Genomic DNA, 23,490 nt, shown 5'->3' on the forward strand with positions numbered 1-23,490 from the left:
AACCACCACACTGTTGTACACACACACACACACACACATGTATGTATATCATTTTTCACCAGAACCAGCACCGAAGAAAAGCCACACACACACACACACACACACACACACACACACACTCCCTGCAGGACCAGACAGGAACTCACCTGAAGACGACAAACCAGGTGTTGGAGGGCTGGTCGGGGAAGACGCCCCGGTAGTCGGCGTAGGAGATCTTGTTCCACTCATCCTTGTAGAAGGGGAAGTGCTGCATGAGGTCGGATTCCTTCCTGAACATCTCCCTGCAGCAGCCAACACCAAGAGACGTGAAGCCTTACAAAACACGCATACAGCAACCAGGTCAAGTCAGATCCCACCACTTCCAGGCTCCCAAAGAGAACAAACAGAAAGTGGTCATCAGAATCAGGATGGAGAAAGAAGATTATACTGATGATTTTTGGATTAAAAAAAAAGAAAAAGAAAAAGAACCAGGTCTAAGTCTGATCCCACGCTTCCATCTCCCACAGAAGAACGGACAGAAAGTGGTAATCAGGATGGAGAAAGAAGAATAAAGTGATGATTTTAGGATTAAAAGAAAATGAACCAGGTTAAGCCAGACCGCATGATCCCAGCTCCCAAAGAGAACAGAAAGTGGTCATCAGAAAGGAGAAAGAAGAATAAACTGATGATTTCAGGCAAAAAACAAAAACAAAAAAAAACAAAAAAATACAAAAAACCAGGTCAAGTCAGATCCTACGCTCCCAGCTCCTAAAGAGAACAAACAGAAAGTGGCCATCAGAAAGGAGAAAGAAGAACAGAAAGGAGAAAGAAGAACAAAGTGATGGGTTCCTAAAGAGAACAAACAGAAAGTGGCCATCAGAAAGGAGAAAGAAGAACAGAAAGGAGAAAGAAGAACAAAGTGATGGGTTCCTAAAGAGAACAAACAGAAAGTGGCCATCAGAAAGGAGAAAGAAGAACAGAAAGGAGAAAGAAGAACAAAGTGATGGGCTCCTAAACAGAACAAACAGAAAGTGGCCATCAGAAAGGAGAAAGAAGAACAGAAAGGAGAAAGAAGAACAAAGTGATGGGTTCCTAAAGAGAACAAACAGAAAGTGGCCATCAGAAAGGAGAAAGAAGAATAAAGTGATGGTTTTACGATTAAAAAAGAAAATGAAGAAGAAGAAGATCAAATGAAACATCAGAACTGACACAAACAGTGTTGCTAAATATGTTCTGATTTACTGTATGATATTTATGTGTTATCTTACTGTGCTTAGTGCATGTCTTAATGCCGCAGCCTTCAGGGCTTGATGGAATTTGGGATAATAATAATAATAATGATAGTACTCATATAGAGCTAAATCTTGTGCAGAGACAAATCTAAGCGCTTTCACACCAGTCATTCACACACATGCATAACTCTAAAACTGAAGAAACTGAAGACAAGGAAGAGGCAGGGGAGGGAGGCTATCTCATGAAGAGGTGGGTTTTAAGGCCAGACTTGAAAGAGCTGAGTGCGGAGACCTGACGAAGCAAAAGGAAGTTCATTCCAAATGCAAGGTCCAGTGACAGAGAAAGAACAGCGTCCAACAGTGGAGTGTTTGAATCTGGGTATGCATAAACAGAGTGGATCTGAAGCCGATCATAAAGAGCGAGATGGAGTGTAGAGGTGAAGGCCGCCACAAAGATAGGAAGAGGCAGATTTGTGAATACATTTATAACCTGGGCAAGACACTCTCTCCACTATAATCAGATTCTAGCCCAGACAGTCTGGACAGCAGTTATCTCCTCTGCTGTTCTGATGGTCATAGTCGAACACAGCTGACTATCACATAAAGTGCATGTGTGTTAATGTGTTAATTTGTGACTGTTGTATGAGTGATTCGTACTAAAGGCGTTTTATGACTTCTTTGCATTAACACTGACTGTGAGAGTTGTGTGATCATTGCAAGCATACGTATGAATGTGATTATTGCATGAGAGGTTCACATCAAACTCAGCATTTAAGCATGTTATGTCTTTTATGTGTTCATAGAGATTGACTATGATTCTCACACATTGTTTGTGTAGCATACACCACACATTCTCACAACTCTCTTGATGAGATAATAAGTATTCTGTATTCTAACAATGCAAAAAATCTCAGTGCTGAAGCTAAACAATATGAAAGAAAGCCATATAAAAGCAAGCATGTAACAAACAATGCTTTAAAATCGTAAAAAGGTTTGGTTCTGACAGAGGTAAAACCTTATCTTGACAGCAACAAAAAAACCCTTCAAACTTTCAAAGTAAAATCCATGCATGGATGTGTGTGTGTGTGTGTGTGTGTGTGTGTGTGTGTGTGTATGTGTGTGTGTGTGTGTATGTGGGTGTGTGTGTGTGTGCGTGTGTGTGTGTGTGTGACTCACTCAGAAGCCTGACTGCATCAAAGAGGAAGTGAATGATGAGCACCTAGTAACAGCAGCTCTCAGTCAGTCTGACCCAGATAAGAAGCCTGCTGCCAAAATGACTACATTTTTTGTATAGCTTTTAGAGTCTAGTCTCTGACTGAGGATAGGTGCCATAATATGAATCCATATCAATCAATCAATCATTATGAATCCATATCAATCAATCATTATGAATCCATATCAATCAATCAATCAATATGAATCCATATCAATCAATCAATCATTATGAATCCATATCAATCAATCAATCATTATGAATTCATATCAATCAATCAATCAATATGAATCCATATCAATCAATCAATCAAGAAAACAAAGATCATCACCTGAAGAGGATCAGCCCGTTTTCCTCAGCGTTTGGCTCAATGACAGCCCAGGACTTGGTCAGGTTCTCTTGTGCCTTCACGTTCTCTTCGGTGCCTGGAAAAAAACAAAAAAACACATTGACCAAATTATAAACCAAAGTCCTGTGTGCAGCATGAAAAAAAGCCTGACCACACACACACACACACACACACACACACTAAGCACAAATGAAACATTGAAGACTACACACACAGACCAAAAAAAAACAACCCCCAAAAAACCAACCCAACATCAACATACACATACCAAAAACACACAAATACACTAAACACCACACACACACACACACACATACACACACACACACACTAAGCACAAATGAAACACTGAAGACTACACACACAGACCAAAAAAACCCAAAAAACCCCAACATCAACAACAACATACGCACACCAAGAACACAAGAATACACTGAACACCACACACACACACACACACACACACACACACACACACACACACTCACACATTACCATAGCGACAATCTCACACTTACACACTGAAGACAAAAACAACATAAACACAACACACAGAGAACCAGACAAAAATTCAGTCCCTAACAACCCAGGCATGAGGCACAGACCTGGCGTGCGTGCCTGTTTGACTTTTCGAACCCAGTACCCCCGCCAGGCCTTTTGGATCTTGACCGCTGCCACGTGTTCCTCCGGGGTGGGGTCCCTGCAACATTGTCGCCATTGTCATCATCGTCAGTGTCACTGTCACCACTGTCATTGTCGCCACTGTCATGATCATGACAATCACCGTCGTCACTGTCATCATCGAAACATTCATCATCGCCATTGCAACTGTCATCATTTTGACATTCATTGTCACCATTGTCATCATCACAACTATCATCATCATCATCATCGCCATTGTCATTATTGTCAACATTGTCTCCACTGTCATTGTCGCCACTGCAATCATCGCGACTGTCATTGTCACTATCATCATCGCTGCCATTGTTGTCACTGTCACCGATGCCATTGTCACTTACCACTGCCATTGTCACATTGCCATGATCGTATTGCCATTGTCCCTGTTGTCATGGTCATTGTGCTGTCAACAACTTCATATTGTCACCACTGTCACAGTTACCAATGAAACTATCGTCACTGTCACCACCGTCATGGACACCATTATCACTGCCTCCATTGTCATTGTCACCATGTCAATGCACTGTCACCAACATATTGTCACCATCATCACTGTCATAACTGTCATTGTCTCCATTGTTATTGTCACCATGTCAATGCACTGTCACCAACATATTGTCAGCATCACCATTGTCACCACTGTCATCATTGTCAACATTGTCTCCACTGTCATTGTCATCATGTCAATGCACTGTCACCAATATATTTTCACCATCATCATTGTCAATATTGTCAGTGTCACCATTGTCAGAATCGCCATTATAATTGTCACCACTGCCACTGAGCTGTCACCAACTTCATGTGTTATCACAACTCTCACAACATGCACTTTCATCATCAGCAAGATCTCAGAGATATCGTCATCTCTTCACAGCAACTGTTACCAACATCATCATCTCATGGCTGTACACACACACACACACACACACACACACACACACAGAGAGAGCCTGAAGTCACATTACTTACATGTAACGCGTTGCCCACACATTCTCTGTTTTCTCGGGCTCACCTGAAAGATTGATTTACATTATTGAGAAAAATACTTAATTAACTACTTTGAAACAACTGATGATTAAAAAAAGAAACAAAATAAATAAATAATCTAAACAAAGCAACAACAATTCAAAAATAAACAAAATCTGAAATCAGTCGCCCTTTCCAGTCATACAAACAATTATCTATTGTTTTGAAGAAAAAAAACCCCCACAAAAAACCCCAAGAAACAACAAAACACACATACACACAGAACTGCTCAAACCTGTATTCTGTTGAACAAAAAAACAAATAATAACTAAATAAAATTCTTGAATTAGTATCTTTTTATCAATCACGCAAACAATATTTTCTATTAAAAAAAAGAGCTCAATTCTATATTGTCTTGTTTCTTTTATAAAGCAAGAATGTAACTCAAAAGAATCATCTATCAAGCAGAACTTTTCAAGAAACTAACCTTCATATTCTTCTGCACAGGATGACTATCCTGTGAACTTATGCATTAACAATGTCCACAAGATAGGTTTTCACAGTAAGACCTATAATAAGATAATAAACTGTTTCATCTCTCTCTCTGTGTCTGTCTCTCTCTCATCATCTAAAAAGCTGCAGAATTTGGCAGTGCTCACTATACTATAACAGACGGATACAAAAAAACATGCTGAGAAAAGACGAAGGTGACGTGTGTAATGAAGTTAGTGCTGATGTGCTGTCAGTGTGAAAATACCAACTAAAGTTGGTGGATAAAGCAAACATTAGTGCTCTTGGCTTGCTTTACAACAAAGATTAATGGATAAAACAGACTGTTCGTTTTCATAATGAAAAAAAAAACTTAAAAAAATTATCAAGCAGGAAAAGAAAAGAGAGAGAAAACAGAAATGCACTCATGAACACACACACACACACACACACACACACACACACACACATGCACACACACACACACACACACACACACACACACACACACAGGGAGAGACAAGGGACAGTGGATGACAGAAGAGGCACAGTAAGAGAGAGACTGACAGAGACAGGACACTATGTGAAGTCAGAAACAGGGAGACAGAAGGATGAAAAACAAACATCACTGACAATACTCTCTCAGTTTAGGCCTTGGTGCACAGCGTTATGATGGATGGATTAGTCATTGCATACTACATGGCTGTAGGAGCTCAAGATAAAATGAAAACCATTTCAGTGCAAAAATCATGGTGCTCATGTGCAAGTTTAAAAAAACTGAAACGTGTGAAATTAGTATAGCGAATAAATACAACTCCAAAATATACTGTCAGCTTTAAAGTATGGTCACTTTTATAGATCTGTTTTGTGCAATACAAAAGTGTGTATCACTACCCCTTTCCCTCCTTGAATAAACTGCAAGAACAAAACCACTGATTCTGCCAGAAAAAACAACAACAACAAAAAAAACAACTACATAATGCAGATTTTACTGCCTATCAACACATTTTCTTTTTAAAGTACTAACACTCCGAAAAGTCGCTGTTCTGATGTACTTTTTCACCATCTTTTGACATGCTCTGATGTACTTTTTCACCATCTTTTGAAATGCTCTGATGTACTTTTTCACCATCTTTTGAAATGCTCTGATGTACTTTTTCACCATCTTTTGACATGCTCTGATGTACTTTTTCACCATCTTTTGACATGCTCTGATATAAATTTTTTCGCCATCTTTTGAAATGCTCTGATATACTTTTTTTGCTATCTTTTGACAAATCTAAATTTCTCCATCCACAAATCCTTCCAAAATGTTCAGCACACAATTTTTATCAGACAGTTCATGCCACTGAATGTTGTCATCACAAAGACTCACATGAATATCTTGTAACAATGACACTTAACTCAAAGAAAATACACCACTCGGCAGCTATGCACTCTCTCAAAATACACCCATGAGTTACAACTCATTCTCCCAATACATATTATCAATAATGACACATTCTCTTATTACACATATCTATGAATAATGACACATTCTTCAAATAACATATATCAATAAGTGCACATTTTCCCCAACATAAAACTATAAATAACAATACAGTCTCCTGATAAACATTTATCAATCATGACACATGCTACCAATACACACGCATCAATCACAACGCATACTCCCAACACATCTCTATCAAGAAATGACAGAGACAGGCAAATTCTTGCCGACTCATAACTGAAAACATGAATTCTAGAACAGAATAAAAAAGACACTGTAAATCATATCACTTGCAGCAGGACATTTAAGACGAGACAGTTATGACCTTGATCTTGACTTCTAACACGGACTTTTAAGAAAGCGTTCATGTTTTGGCCACAACCAGTCACACTGTCAAGTCTAAATGAACTGGATGAGAACCCAAACTCTGTCTTACAATGCAACATTAGTGGCTTTGAAACATGACCTTGCTCTCTTTAGGGTTTTTGACCAATCAGTATTTCACAAATCTCAAGAAGTTCATAATTTATGCAAGACCTTTCCTCTTTTGTACCCGTAAGCTTTTCCGTTTATCATATGCCATGTTGTAACCTTGACCTTGAGCTCTAATGGAGGTCATGCAGTCGCCTGCTGATGGCTTATTCATTACACCAAGATCAATGAAAATCAGATGTAAGACATGAAGTCCATTGATTTCTTCTTCTTCTTTATATATATATATATTTTTTTTTTCACAAATAATAATAATAATAAGAAGAAGAAGAAGAAGAAGAAGAAGAAGAAGTTCATCTTTGACCCTTTACTGTGCTTTCCAAGAAAGAGGTCTTATTTGTATATCTGCTATTCTAACAAAGTTTGGTTCTTATACCACACAAGTTTGCTGTGAGAAAAAAGCCAGTATTAACCATTTTACTCTATGGATAAACACAAACAATGAACACCGGGTGATTTACATTGTCACTCTTTCTTTTGTCACCCACACACGCATGCATGTGCACACTCACACACACACATAACCACACTCACACACACACACACATAGCCACACACACACACACACACACACGGGTCCAAAAACCCTTCATAATGAAACAAAACTGAACAAGCAAAGATAATCAAAAGGGGAAGCGATTCCAGAATGAACTCAAGGTGTCAGCGTGAGCTGTGCTGACGCCCTTGCTTCATTTAAAAAAAAAGAAAAAAAAGAAAAAAAAATGAAATTAAAATTTTTAAAAAAGGCAACAATGAAACAACTACCAAAGAACATGGCTGAATGATTTTCATACTGCATGGCAGGGGAAGGGTTAATGTTACAAATGCTACAAATTTTTAAAAAAAGGGAAGGGTTAAGGTGGACACAGGGGGTGGGAAACAAACAAATAAATTAAAAAAAAAGCGAAAGAAAAACCAAGGGAAACAAATGGAGGGTATTTTGGGAGACAGGGAAGGATCAAGGCACATCATGCGAGTGCAGCCATAATCATTCAGAAGAATTATACTCAGACAAAAGTATCAACTGAAGCGGAACAAATGAAAAAAAAAAAACAACAACAAAAAAACAACAACAACAAAACAACAACAAAAAAACAAACACAAGGAAAGAAGAAGAAGAAAAAACGTAACAAATGAAAACACACCCAAAACATTCTTCTTCACCTTAATTAAACAAACAACCTACCAACTGGCGAGTAGCAAGACTTTCTAGACTCACTCATAGTTCGTTCTTTATCCAGTAAAGGATTCATGAGGAGAAAAAAAAAAAGATTAAAAGATTGTTAAAAAGTGTTCTGTATTATATATATATACAAGTTTGGGAGAAAGAAAAGAATGAAAGAAAAGATTTTTTTTATAAATCGTTAAAACATGTTCTGTCATATATATATATATATATTTAGCTTGGGAGAAAAAAAGAAAAGAAAAAAAAGGCATGGGAGCCGGATCAAACCATGCAAGTTCAGTTCAAAAGCAATCAGACTTATTCCCACTCCTGCGGTGCCTCTGACATTTGACTAAATTTAATGTTCTAAGCTTTGGGTTTGTTTTTTCTTCATGCAATAAATAGATGTGATTGTATTGGGCATAACAACACCATGTAAATCACGTTTTTTTTGGTGTGTGTATTATATTATATCTTGGTTAATCTTTTATTCTTTTAACTCAGCAGTGAGGAGACATTGCCATCGCCTCAAGAACAGTGCAACACATGGATCTCTAGATCTGCACAAACCAGTCTACAATGGGCTGACTGAAACTGATAGAAATGATCCATTAATTTTTTCTTGTTTGTTCATTCCAGTTAATTAAGTGTCCACTACAGAATATTTATATGCAGTAAACACATCAATGGTGAAGTTAGTGTCACTGCATGTGTTCTGTCCAGAATTTGTAATTCTTTTCTTTTAATTGCAAACAAGAAAAATGATGACATGTTGTCTTCTTACCAAACATAACCAATGTTCAAGAACTCAGTGGGAAGTGGTTATATAGTGTTTTCTGATTCCGGAATGAACCTCAATGAAATAAACCATGAATGATCTGGAAACACGGCTTTATTCGGGAGACTTACAACCTATTATTGGTATGACCGTGAAGATTTTTTTCCCTCCTCTGTTTAAGCCCAACTTGGTATTGGCAGGCAAAGTATTTCTAGAGAAAATGGCAAAGTTAAAGTTTACCACACACACACACACACACACACACACACACACACTACTGAACAATAGGCTAAAACATAGGCTCACTTTGTTTACACATGTGAGTCAAAAATGACGGCATAAATAAAAATTATTTCACTATAATAAGAAAAACCATTTGAAATAAAAAGAGCGCAATCCAAAATGATTTTACAATAACAATCTTACAAAATAAAAGGTGCATAAATCAAAAAGTGCTCAAAGTGTTAAAAAATATGGATGTTTGAAGCACATTATTACATTATACGAAGCAGAATTAACAGAAATTTAAAAAAAAACCAAAATAGAAATTAAAAAAGAAAAAAAAAAGGCAAGATATATACGCACTATGATTTTTACCCTCTGCATTCTTTTCCGCCGCTTTTGATAGGAACAACAACAACAAAGAACAAAAAAAATGATAGATGACACGATCACGTGGTGACAGCAATGGCAGAACAAGACAAACACTGCTACCATACAACAATTCAACACCGCCCATGCACGATGCACCGTCATCCGTTTAAGGTAAAAAAAAAAGAAGAAAAAACAAGGAGGCCGCTTAGTCAATGGCTGACAAGTGATGTAGGGTATCTGGATTTAAGAGGCCTGGGTCATTCTAAAAAAAGAAAAGAAAGCGATGGGCATTTGTCCTACCCCTGACCACAAGCCCTCAACTGCTTGACCATCAGGGCTCTTTGCCAACAGAGGGCTAAACTCCACTTCCAGTGACAAACACTTCTCCTGCCATGACGCAGGAACGTGTATTTCTCAGGCCTGCTGGATACAGTACTGGGAACATACAAAAACAACAATGTGTGTGTGTGTGTGTGTGTGCGTGTGTGTGTGTGTGTGTGTGTGTGCGTGTGTGTGTGTGTGTGTGTGTGCATGCACATGTGTGTGTATCTGTATGAGTATGTGTATGTGTGTGTGTGTGTGCGTGTGTGTGTGTTTGTGTATGCACATGTGTGTGTGTGTGTGTGTGTGTGTGTGTGTGTGTGTGTGTGTGTGCTATTGTCATTATTATCAAGCAGCCACTGCCTTATCAAAGACATCACAGATGAATAACTACAGTGATTTGTTCCAACCCTTTCACAACAGGCAAAGTGGTCTATCTGAATGAATGATTTGCTCTCCCCCCCCCCCCCCCCCCCCATCACCCCCCCTCCCCTCCACCCCTCGCTCTCTCTCTTCCTCTTTCAGCTGTTCTTTCTTTCTTTGTCTCTGTCTCCCTTTCTTTCACGGCTGACTCTTGTTTTCCCTTTCTGTCGGCCATCTGCTCTCTTTCCTTCTGTCTTTCCCCAAATGATGTGACAACCCTGTCAATACACAGCTCATGATACACAGCGTTTATACCAACAGACTTTCCATTCTTATGCAGAGAAAAAGACGTCCCTCAACCCACCCAAAAAAACAAACAAACAAAAAAATCAAAACATCAACAACAAAAATACTCCCCCCCCCCCAACACTCCCCCCACATCCCCCCACCAAAAAAAAAAAAAAAAACACACACACAAAAAAAACATATAATAAAACAAAAACAAAAGAGTAAGCGGAGGAAAATTTGTAACTGACTCCACTTTTTACTGATACAAATTCCAAATTTTCATGCAGTGATTCTGAGACAGTTAACCACAAAAGAAAACAAAAATACAAAACAAAAAATGGACTCAGGGAAGAGTCAGGATACATTGTGTGATTGGTTTTAGCAGATGTAAAATTCTTAATGTGCAAAGATGTCAAGATACATGCAAAAGTTGATAATAATGAGAACAGAAATAATTATAATAATGATATATATTTTTAATGTTAACAAGAGAATACCAAATGAATGGTTCTAATAATGGCAATCATTAAAAAAAAACACACACACAAAAAAAACAACAACCGGATTTCGGCGCAGGTTAAAGACAGAGAGACAGAAGGACAAATAAACAGAGGGGCAGACAAGCAACAAACCAACAACAAAAAAACAAACAAAAAAACAAGATAAGAACTGCCAATCACAGAAACTGAACAAGCATTATTCTGGGACACTATTCTCCCAATCACTTAGCATCTATAAAGAATACCTTGTTGACTTTAAATTGTACACAAAATAAATGACAGAACTGAGGCTAGGTGAGGAAAGGATTAAACAACAAATCCCCCCCCCACCCCCCCCTCCTCCCGTCATTACTGCTGTATGCACATGTCAAATGATCAGTCTAGGGACCAGCCCAGAACTTCCTTTTTTGATGAAGTGTCTGGGTTTGTTTCTATGTATGTACCTCTTTTTGTTTTTTTTGTGTTTTTTTACCTGTTTGCGAGCTGAATTGGTAGCACAGGCAGGACTGACTCAACACTGTGCATCTTGTAAATTTAAAAAGTTACTTCCCTTTATTGTTGGTTCCATCAAAATAAAACAAAGACTGAAACTAGCAAATGAATTTTTCGAAACGCTGTTTGGAAAAATTGTATTAAAAAATATGCACACTTCTTTATTATGGAACAGCCGGGGGTTAGGGGTACTCGGGAAGGTGGAATGACTGGTAGAGATGACTGGATCAAATGATTAGCTGATGCAGGTCAACATACTTCATTGAAGCATGGATGAATAGGCACATGCACGCATGTATTTTGGCTGGTGGTAAGATAAGATAAGAATAACTTTTATCTTCTCAAATTAGAGTGTGGATATGGTTGTGTGGATGGATGGATGGTGACTGACTGATCAGCTGACTAACTGAACGGACTGAATGAATGATTGAATGATTGATTGATTGATTGAATGATTACAGGCTGGGTACAGGGAGGGGGTGGAGTGGATGGACAGGTGGTGAGAGTGAGTGTGTGTGTGTGTGTGTGTGTGTGTGTGTGTGTGTGTGTGTGTGTGTGTGTGAATGGAGATTAACTGATTTATCCGAACAACTGACCAGGTGGTACATGCCTTCATGTCAACAACAACAACAACAACAAAACAACCCTAAAACACAAACACACACACACACAAAAAAACAACAAAAAACGTTAGCACGATGAACGATACAAACCAACCACTCATCTCCACAGGCAAGAAGATGGAACAAAATAAAACAACAACAAAAGTCAGCTGGAGAGGAAGAAAAGTTTTAGTACTGAGGGATCTGGTTCCCAAAGGACAACGAAAAAATAACACATAAAAAAAAAATAATAAAACAAAAACCAAGAGCCATGCATACTGCGTTACAAGGGGAGGAGTACACATGAGGAGGATCAACAACAACAACAAACAAAAACCTGGGGGCAAAAAGTGCAACATACTTGGAGCAGTATTCTTATTCTCTCCAGGATCTGTGTAAGCAAAACCAGACACAATCGGCCAGGGTAAGTTGCCATCAGACACACACACACACACACACACGGTGCAGCAGGCACATAGGGTAGTTTGAGTGCTTTAAACAATGCTGCTCAGTGCTTTATAAACGATATTGCTCAGTGCTTTAAACAATGGTGCTCAGGTCTTATTTCAAGCAAACTGGGATTCCTTCATCATCAAATATATTGACATATTGTACCAATATTACAGAGAATTAAATTGTGCAACCATTTAACTGTACACCTAGTTACCTGCCCATATGAAATGCGCAAAGTGTGGCGTATATTCAAGAAGAGTGTACGTGTTGGTACAATCTGTGTGTGTGTGTGTGTGTGTGTGTGTGTGTTTCAACATGTACATGAACAAGCTCTTACATGTACTTGCATATATGTCTAAATTCCTTCTGTATATGTGTTTGTGTATGATTTCCAATTCCTGTCTGTACCTTATATGTATGATCCCCCCATACCCCCAACCAACGCCAACATTCCTGGTGACCCCATTCTACTTGGTAACACAGACATATTCTATTCTGCTCTATTGAAAGTTTTAATAATGCTGCTCAAGACTTACTTCAAGAGAACTGATATTCGTTGATCATCAAAGTTGTGGCAAACACTATAACCAGCATTACAAATCCAACCTTTTTTTGCATTTTAGTTTCTTGTGATAAGGTGGTGTGCTTCTCCGCATTCTCAGAATATACACATGGCAAAATAAAACAGTATAAGCAAATCTAACACACACACACACACACACACACACACACAATTTTCTCCCTTCCTCTTCAGTTGTTTATTTTTTTTCTTATAAATCTTATTGCATTTTTTTTTTACATTCTTTCATCTATTTTTTTCTGTCCACCAATTTTCACAAAGATTTTAGTCAGCAACAACCCTCTACATCCCAGAAACAATGCACAGGCTAACAGTAACACAACAACAAGTAACAAAAAAACAAACAAAAAAAAAGCCCACTCAGACTTCCCTTTCTCTAAACAGCAGGGGTCATCTGCCATGCCAAGAGCTGGTCTCCCTCCACCCCTAGCCCCCTCCCCCACCCCCACCCTACACCCCTCTCTCCCCTGAATCAGTTTGACATGGTACAGTACATAACACCAAATTCTCCATTTTATCTGCACTCGTTCTTTTCTATCAGCAGTCTTAACGTGCTCTAGGTATGCCCCTAGCCAAACAGAGCCGAAGCCAACTCACGTTTCTTATTGCCGGGCTTGGCTGACCCTCGGGCGCTCGCCGAGCCGGTGGCTGTGTGCAGCAAAAACAAAAACGGTAAGCAAAACACATGCAGAACGGATGGGGCGAAACAGTCAACACACACATGTGGCAAGGGATACATACATACATACATACATACATACAGTGGCTTCACTGTGCTTACTTACTTCGGCATCACACAATAAAGCTCAACAGACCATGACTACATCCAAAACTTGATCACAAAATGACTGGCAAGTGCAAGGTCTAAAAAAGGGAGTTTTCAAACCCTCCTCCTACTTTCTATGAAGAAGTGTGTAAAAACAAGACACTCATGCACGCATGTACATATACACACAAACACACACCCCTCACACACATGTACATACGCACATGCATACAGAATCAAACACACACACACACACACACACACATCCACACACACACACACACCTCTCACACACATGTACATACACACATGCATACAGAATCAAACACACACACACACACACACACACACACACATCCACACACACACACACACACACAAGTAAATCCTTTTCCTCCTTATGATAATCATTTGTACATGAAGGGTACAGATTTGTGCATAAAAAGTGAATCAAGTCTTAAAACTTAAAGGAAAAAGTCTAAAACCTCGCAACAGAAAAAGCAATGAAACCATCAACAACAGAAAAACAAAACAAATCAATCCACCACGATCAAGAAGCCTTGAAACACAAACATGCCTAAAATACAACAAACATTTCAACATTCTGCATTTGCCATATCTTCCTAAGAATGGGACCTTTCACAACAGTCATGATAGGTTCATCTCTTTGTCTGTCTTTGTTGTTGGCAAGGAAACACTGTATCAAAATGTAAAAACTGAAAACAAAACAACAAAAAACACCAAACTCTTACTGATATATGTTCTGATAGGTTCAAATATATTACTGTACCTATATATATAGACACACACACACATACATTTCAATGTCCACAGAATAGATGTTACAGCTGTTAACTCAGACTTCATTGTAAGAAAAAGGATACAATATATGTATAGCTACAAAATATTAATAAGTATTGCAGTGGACAGCTATTCAGAACACATACACATGAAATACACAGCTGTCAATAAAAAGAAAACACAAAATAAGAGAGAGAGAGAGAAACAGCGAGTGAGAAGGCAATAAACAAACTACGGTACATAAGTTCACCAAAATCAGCACATGCACACTTGAATTGGACTTAACTCACTCAGTACGGCCAGTCCTCTCTACTCCTCTACACAGACCCCTCGTATGTCCAGTGGGTGTCTGAATGACCCAACCTTTAGCTTCCATCATCAGAATTGTGGTATTCTTTGTCAACATTCACCTCTTCAGTATAAGAGCCTTCCGCTAGCAATATTTTGATGATGGTGATTGGGGTGAAACGCTGTTAACGTCGTCTCTTTCACCGTTCGTATGGAAAGAGTTAAAAGGAGACATTAACCCACTCAACCCGGCAAGTTGACAGCCTCAGCAGGCTTCCATGCCATATTGATTTGGAAAAAACAACAACAAAAAAAAACCCTGCTAAATTATGTGTGGACACATCTGGAAATACTGTGGAAGTGAGTTCCCTTTCTCTGCGGTTTATGCACATGTAGGGACGTGAAAACTGTTTTAATGAACATATGTAGGCACGTGAAAACTGTTTTAATGAACATATGTAGGGACGTGAAAACTGTTTTAATGAACATATGTAGGCACGTGAAAACTGTTTTAATGAACATATGTAGGCACGTGAAAACTGTTTTAATGAACATATGTAGGCACGTGAAAACTGTTTTAATGAACATATGTAGGCACGTGAAAACTGTTTTAATGAACATATGTAGGCATGTGAAAACTGTTTTAATGAACATATGTAGGCACGTGAAAACTGTTTTAATGAGATGATCTTTGTTACCAGAGCAATGTGCAGGGCACTGGACTGAATGAGCTAAGAGACTTCCCAAATGCTGAGAGAAAAAAAGAGAGAGAGAGAGAGAAGAAAGAAAGAAAGAAAAAGGATTCTGCCTTTATATTCCTTATCTTTTGAACAGTGATTTCAGTCCACTGCCAAACATGGTTTGTTTTTGTTTTGTTTTTTTGCCCTTCCTATCATATCAGAACATCAGTAGTCATCTGAATGCCATGATGCCTAGAATCACTGAACTATTAGAGACAGAGACAGTTCAGTTCAGTTCAGTTCAGTTCAGTTCAGTTACTCAGTTCAGTTAAGAGCATTTGCACAAATCCATAAACGATACACCACATCTGCTGAACAGATGCCTGACAGCTGTCAGCTATAAGCCAGAAAAACTGCACAAGAGACGTGACGCAGACTTCCCCAAAGCACACAGCAGCCTACTGGGAGGGCCACACACACAACACCAACACCCTCATCACCAAAGCAGAGTCACGTGAAGGGTACAACATAACACACCACAGGGATGATACATACACACTACAGTGCACTAAAAACTACAATCACACACACACACACACACATGCATACAAGAGTTACATCACAGTTCTAGATTCATAGAAAGCACAGCAATTCTACAGGTGTGTCGTGTGATAATCAATTCATTTATTGCCTTAAAAATGCATGTGTGTGTGTGTGTGTGTGTGTGTGTGTGTGTGTGTGTGTGTGTGTGTGCTTTTCATTGATTAGTGATCATAGATATTGCAGATTCTACAGATTAAATTTCTTGACTTTTCACAAGCACACACACACACACACACACGCACACACACACATTTGTCTCCATGCACATATACCTTGCACAAACACAGATGTATACTTTTAACAAACAGGTGTATGTGCACATGTACTCTTATGCACACACACACACACACACACACACTTTCTACAAAAAAGGGAATCCCAGAAACAGAGAAAGAAAATTAGACACTTAGTGAAATATGGCAACTCTGTCAAGACATTCCATTGGTACCAGAAATAGCACAATAAGAAAATGAATGTAAAAAGAAAAAAACATATAGCACAAGAAGAAAACTGAAGGCAAAAAAAGTGTTAAAAAAATTTTTTTTTAAAGGTGAAAATGTTACCAGTAGGAAGAAAACAAAGAAAACCAAAGAAAAATTATAAAAGAAAACTAATGTAACCAAGGCAAGAAAAAGTAACCATCTAGAATAACAAGAAGAGGGATACAGGGGAAAAATGTAACCAGCAAGAATGTCTTTAATTTTTTTTTTTTAAACAGAAGAAAAAAAACTAACCAAAACAACAACAACAACAACAGACAGAACGATACAACAACAACAACAACAGACAGAACGATACAACAACAACAACAACAACAACAGACAGAACGATACAACAACAACAACAACAACAGACAGAACGATACAACAACAACAACAACAACAGACAGAACGATACAACAACAAAAACAACAGCAACAACAGACAGAACGATACAACAACAACAACAACAACAACAGACAGAACGATACAACAACAAAAACAACAGCAACAACAGACAGAACGATACAACAACAAAAACAACAACAACAACAACAGACAGAACGATACAACAACAACAACAACAGACAGAACGATACAACAACAAAAACAACAGCAACAACAGACAGAACGATACAACAACAACAAGAAGAACAGACAGAACGATACAACAACAACAAGAAGAACAGACAGAACGATACAACAACAACAACAACAACAGACAGAACGATACAACAACAACAACAAGAACAGACAGAACGATACAACAACAACAACAACAACAGACAGAACGATACAACAACAAAAACAACAACAGACAGAACGATACAACAACAAAACAACAACAACAACAACAGACAGAACGATACAACAACAAAAACAACAACAACAACAGACAGAACGATACAACAACAACAACAGACAGAACGATACAACAACAAAAACAACAACAGACAGAACGATACAACAACAAAAACAACAACAACAACAGACAGAACGATACAACAACAACAACAACAACAACAGACAGAACGATACAACAACAACAACAACAACAGACAGAACGATACAACAACAAAACAACAACAACAACAGACAGAACGATACAACAACAACAACAAAACAACAACAGACAGAACGATACAACAACAACAACAACAACAGACAGAACGATACAACAACAACAACAACAACAACAGACAGAACGATACAACAACAACAACAACAACAACAACAGACAGAACGATACAACAACAACAACAACAGACAGAACGATACAACAACAACAACAACAACAGACAGAACGATACAACAACAACAACAACAACAACAGACAGAACGATACAACAACAACAACAACAACAACAACAGACAGAACGATACAACAACAACAACAACAGACAGAACGATACAACAACAACAACAACAACAACAGACAGAACGATACAACAACAACAACAACAACAGACAGAACGATACAACAACAACAACAACAACAACAGACAGAACGATACAACAACAACAACAACAACAACAGACAGAACGATACAACAACAACAACAACACAACAGACAGAACGATACAACAACAACAACAACAACAGACAGAACGATACAACAACAACAACAACAACAACAGACAGAACGATACAACAACAACAACAACAACAACAGACAGAACGATACAACAACAACAACAACAACAGACAGAACGATACAACAACAACAACAACAACAACAGACAGAACGATACAACAACAACAACAACAACAACAGACAGAACGATACAACAACAACAACAACAACAACAACAGACAGAACGATACAACAACAACAACAACAACAGACAGAACGATACAACAACAACAACAACAACAACAGACAGAACGATACAACAACAACAACAACAACAGACAGAACGATACAACAACAACAACAACAACAGACAGAACGATACAACAACAACAACAACAACAGACAGAACGATACAACAACAACAACAACAACAGACAGAACGATACAACAACAACAACAACAACAGACAGAACGATACAACAACAACAACAACAACAGACAGAACGATACAACAACAACAACAACAACAACAGACAGAACGATACAACAACAACAACAACAACAACAGACAGAACGATACAACAACAACAACAACAACAACAACAGACAGAACGATACAAAACAACAACAACAACAACAGACAGAACGATACAACAACAACAACAACAACAACAACAACAGACAGAACGATACAACAACAACAACAACAACAGACAGAACGATACAACAACAACAACAACAACAACAGACAGAACGATACAACAACAACAACAACAGACAGAACGATACAACAACAACAACAACAACAACAACAGACAGAACGATACAACAACAACAACAACAACAGACAGAACGATACAACAATAACAACAACAGACAGAACGATACAACAACAACAACAACAGACAGAACGATACAACAACAACAACAACAACAACAACAGACAGAACGATACAACAACAACAACAACAACAGACAGAACGATACAACAACAACAACAGACAGAACGATACAACAACAACAACAACAACAGACAGAACGATACAACAACAACAACAACAACAGACAGAACGATACAACAACAACAACAACAGACAGAACGATACAACAACAACAACAACAACAACAACAGACAGAACGATACAACAACAACAACAACAGACAGAACGATACAACAACAACAACAACAACAGACAGAACGATACAACAACAACAACAACAACAACAGACAGAACGATACAACAACAACAACAACAACAGACAGAACGATACAACAACAACAACAACAACAGACAGAACGATACAACAACAACAACAACAACAACAGACAGAACGATACAACAACAACAACAACAACAACAACAACAGACAGAACGATACAACAACAACAACAACAACAGACAGAACGATACAACAACAACAACAACAACAACAGACAGAACGATACAACAACAACAACAACAACAGACAGAACGATACAACAACAAAAACAACAAAAACAACAGACAGAACGATACAACAACAACAACAACAACAGACAGAACGATACAACAACAACAACAAAAACAACAGACAGAACGATACAACAACAACAACAACAACAACAGACAGAACGATACAACAACAACAACAACAACAGACAGAACGATACAACAACAACAACAACAGACAGAACGATACAACAACAACAACAACAACAGACAGAACGATACAACAACAACAACAACAACAACAGACAGAACGATACAACAACAACAAAAACAGACAGAACGATACAACAACAACAACAACAACAGACAGAACGATACAACAACAACAACAACAACAACAGACAGAACGATACAACAACAACAACAACAACAACAGACAGAACGATACAACAACAACAACAACAACAGACAGAACGATACAACAACAACAACAACAACAACAGACAGAACGATACAACAACAACAACAACAACAGACAGAACGATACAACAACAACAACAACAACAACAGACAGAACGATACAACAACAACAACAACAACAACAGACAGAACGATACAACAACAACAACAACAACAGACAGAACGATACAACAACAACAACAACAACAACAGACAGAACGATACAACAACAACAACAACAACAGACAGAACGATACAACAACAACAACAACAACAACAGACAGAACGATACAACAACAACAACAACAACAACAACAGACAGAACGATACAACAACAACAACAACAACAACAACAGACAGAACGATACAACAACAACAACAACAACAACAGACAGAACGATACAACAACAACAACAACAACAACAGACAGAACGATACAACAACAACAACAACAACAACAGACAGAACGATACAACAACAACAACAACAACAACAGACAGAACGATACAACAACAACAACAACAACAACAACAGACAGAACGATACAACAACAACAACAACAACAACAGACAGAACGATACAACAACAACAACAACAACAACAGACAGAACGATACAACAACAACAACAACAACAGACAGAACGATACAACAACAACAACAACAACAACAACAGACAGAACGATACAACAACAACAACAACAACAACAGACAGAACGATACAACAACAACAACAACAACAACAACAGACAGAACGATACAACAACAACAACAAAAACAACAGACAGAACGATACAACAACAACAACAACAACAGACAGAACGATACAACAACAACAACAGACAGAACGATACAACAACAACAACAACAACAAAAACAACAGACAGAACGATACAACAACAACAACAACAACAGACAGAACGATACAACAACAACAACAACAACAACAGACAGAACGATACAACAACAACAACAACAACAACAACAGACAGAACGATACAACAACAACAACAACAACAGACAGAACGATACAACAACAACAACAACAACAGACAGAACGATACAACAACAACAACAACAACAGACAGAACGATACAACAACAACAAAAACAACAAAAACAACAGACAGAACGATACAACAACAACAACAACAGACAGAACGATACAACAACAACAACAACAACAACAACAACAGACAGAACGATACAACAACAACAACAACAACAGACAGAACGATACAACAACAACAAAAACAACAAAAACAACAGACAGAACGATACAACAACAACAACAACAGACAGAACGATACAACAACAACAACAACAACAGACAGAACGATACAACAACAACAACAACAACAACAGACAGAACGATACAACAACAACAACAACAACAGACAGAACGATACAACAACAACAACAACAACAACAGACAGAACGATACAACAACAACAACAACAACAGACAGAACGATACAACAATAACAACAACAGACAGAACGATACAACAACAACAACAACAGACAGAACGATACAACAACAACAACAACAACAGACAGAACGATACAACAACAACAACAACAACAACAACAGACAGAACGATACAACAACAACAACAACAACAACAACAGACAGAACGATACAACAACAACAACAACAGACAGAACGATACAACAACAACAACAACAACAGACAGAACGATACAACAACAACAACAACAACAACAACAACAGACAGAACGATACAACAACAACAACAACAACAACAACAGACAGAACGATACAACAACAAAAACAACAGACAGAACGATACAACAACAACAACAACAACAGACAGAACGATACAACAACAACAACAACAACAGACAGAACGATACAACAACAACAACAACAACAACAAAAACAACAGACAGAACGATACAACAACAACAACAACAACAACAGACAGAACGATACAACAACAACAACAACAACAACAGACAGAATGATACAACAACAACAACAACAACAACAGACAGAACGATACAACAACAACAACAACAACAACAACAAAAAGAACAGGACAATAAAACAAAAAAAAAACACATAAAAAAACCATACAAGAGCAGAAAAAAAATGATAAAACTCCTACTAAAAATCGACAGCAAAGAGAAGAAAAAAAGTTAATTTCCTGAACACATGAAGAGGAATGATGACAGCAAAGAGAAGAAAAAAGTTAATTTCCTGAACACATGAAGAGGAATGACGACGACAGCAAAGAGAAGAAAAAAAGTTAATTTCCTGAACACATGAAGAGGAATGACGACAGCAAAGAGAAGAAAAAAAGTTAATTTCCTGAACACATGAAGAGGAATGACAACAACAACAACAACAATGAAACCATCAAGAAAATAACAACAAAAAATTGGAACAAGAAAATGTCACTAATAAGAAGACAAAAGAAAAAAAAGAAAAAAAAGAAAAAAGAATGAAAAAAAGCAACCACTGACAAGTGAAGACAAAAAACAAAAAACAAAAAAATCATCCAAAAATAACAATTACAAAAAAAATTATCCAAAAAGATTTCTTTTTTAATGTAAGAAGATAAGGTGGAGAGGGATGGAAATGGTGAACCAAGAACATAGGCAATTAAAAAGAAAAGAAGAAGGAAAAAAAAAAAGAGAAAAAAAATCCAAACAGAGAATTTCAAAATGTTACATGAGAAGATGAAAATGGAAGAAAATGGTAACCAAGAAGAAGAAAAAAAATTAGAAAATGAACTTAAAAGAAAAGAAAAAAACAAAAAAATCTAAAGGGAGATTTTCAAAATGTTACAAAAGAAGTTGGGAACGGAAGAAAAATGGTAACCGAGAGTGAAAACAAAACATGTAACCAAAAAGAAAAGAAGAAAAAGATTTTTTTTTTAAAGAAAAAAAGAAGAAAAAAAAAAGAAAAGATTGTAACCAACGTTTGATGGACTCATGCTGATGAACGGCACTTTCTGAAAGACATGACCATATGTACCACATAAGCTAATGGCTGACTGACACAAAGACAGACAGACAAACTACAGTTACTGGGTTCAAACAGCATTTTAATCACAAAGTTTTCTAAAATAAAAAATAAAAAATAAAAAAAGAGAAAATTTCAAAACCTCTTTCAAAAAAACAACAAAAAAACCCACCAAAGATCCAAGATTTTCAACATCATGAATCTGCATGACATTTTTAGCATTGCCATTATCAGTTGCAAAGATTCTTTCATGATTTTGTTTGTTTGTTTTTTCCCCCAGTAAATCATTATTCTACTTGGAATCCAAAATTCAGGTGGAACATTCAGCAGCAACTGTGTTTTATCACTGATACAAAGCGCATCAGTGAAATAACTGTCAGAATCAAAACCTTTTACTT

The 23,490-nt window shown here is 37.6% G+C and overlaps 1 protein-coding gene across 17 annotated transcripts in view; it reads right to left on the minus strand.

The window, feature by feature from the left end:
* The window catches only part of LOC143298341 (androglobin-like), a 225,790-nt gene that overhangs the window by 23,431 nt on the left and 178,869 nt on the right, over positions 1–23,490 (minus strand). For 10 of the 17 annotated variants that reach the window (XM_076611201.1, XM_076611198.1, XM_076611207.1 and 7 more), the window contains 7 exons: positions 13,624–13,674; positions 12,355–12,384; positions 9,419–9,451; positions 4,421–4,463; positions 3,379–3,473; positions 2,756–2,849; positions 147–281 (listed from right to left, as the gene is read on the minus strand). In XM_076611201.1, the coding sequence (XP_076467316.1) occupies positions 147–281; positions 2,756–2,849; positions 3,379–3,473; positions 4,421–4,463; positions 9,419–9,451; positions 12,355–12,384; positions 13,624–13,674 (481 nt within the window). The remainder of the gene's footprint in view (positions 1–146; positions 282–2,755; positions 2,850–3,378; positions 3,474–4,420; positions 4,464–9,418; positions 9,452–12,354; positions 12,385–13,623; positions 13,675–23,490) is intronic. The other 7 variants (XM_076611210.1, XM_076611203.1, XM_076611211.1 and 4 more) reach the window with 4 other exon arrangements.

Source organism: Babylonia areolata, chromosome 23 (genome assembly GCF_041734735.1).
Source record: "Babylonia areolata isolate BAREFJ2019XMU chromosome 23, ASM4173473v1, whole genome shotgun sequence".
In the NCBI taxonomy this organism is placed as follows: domain Eukaryota; kingdom Metazoa; phylum Mollusca; class Gastropoda; order Neogastropoda; family Buccinidae; genus Babylonia; species Babylonia areolata.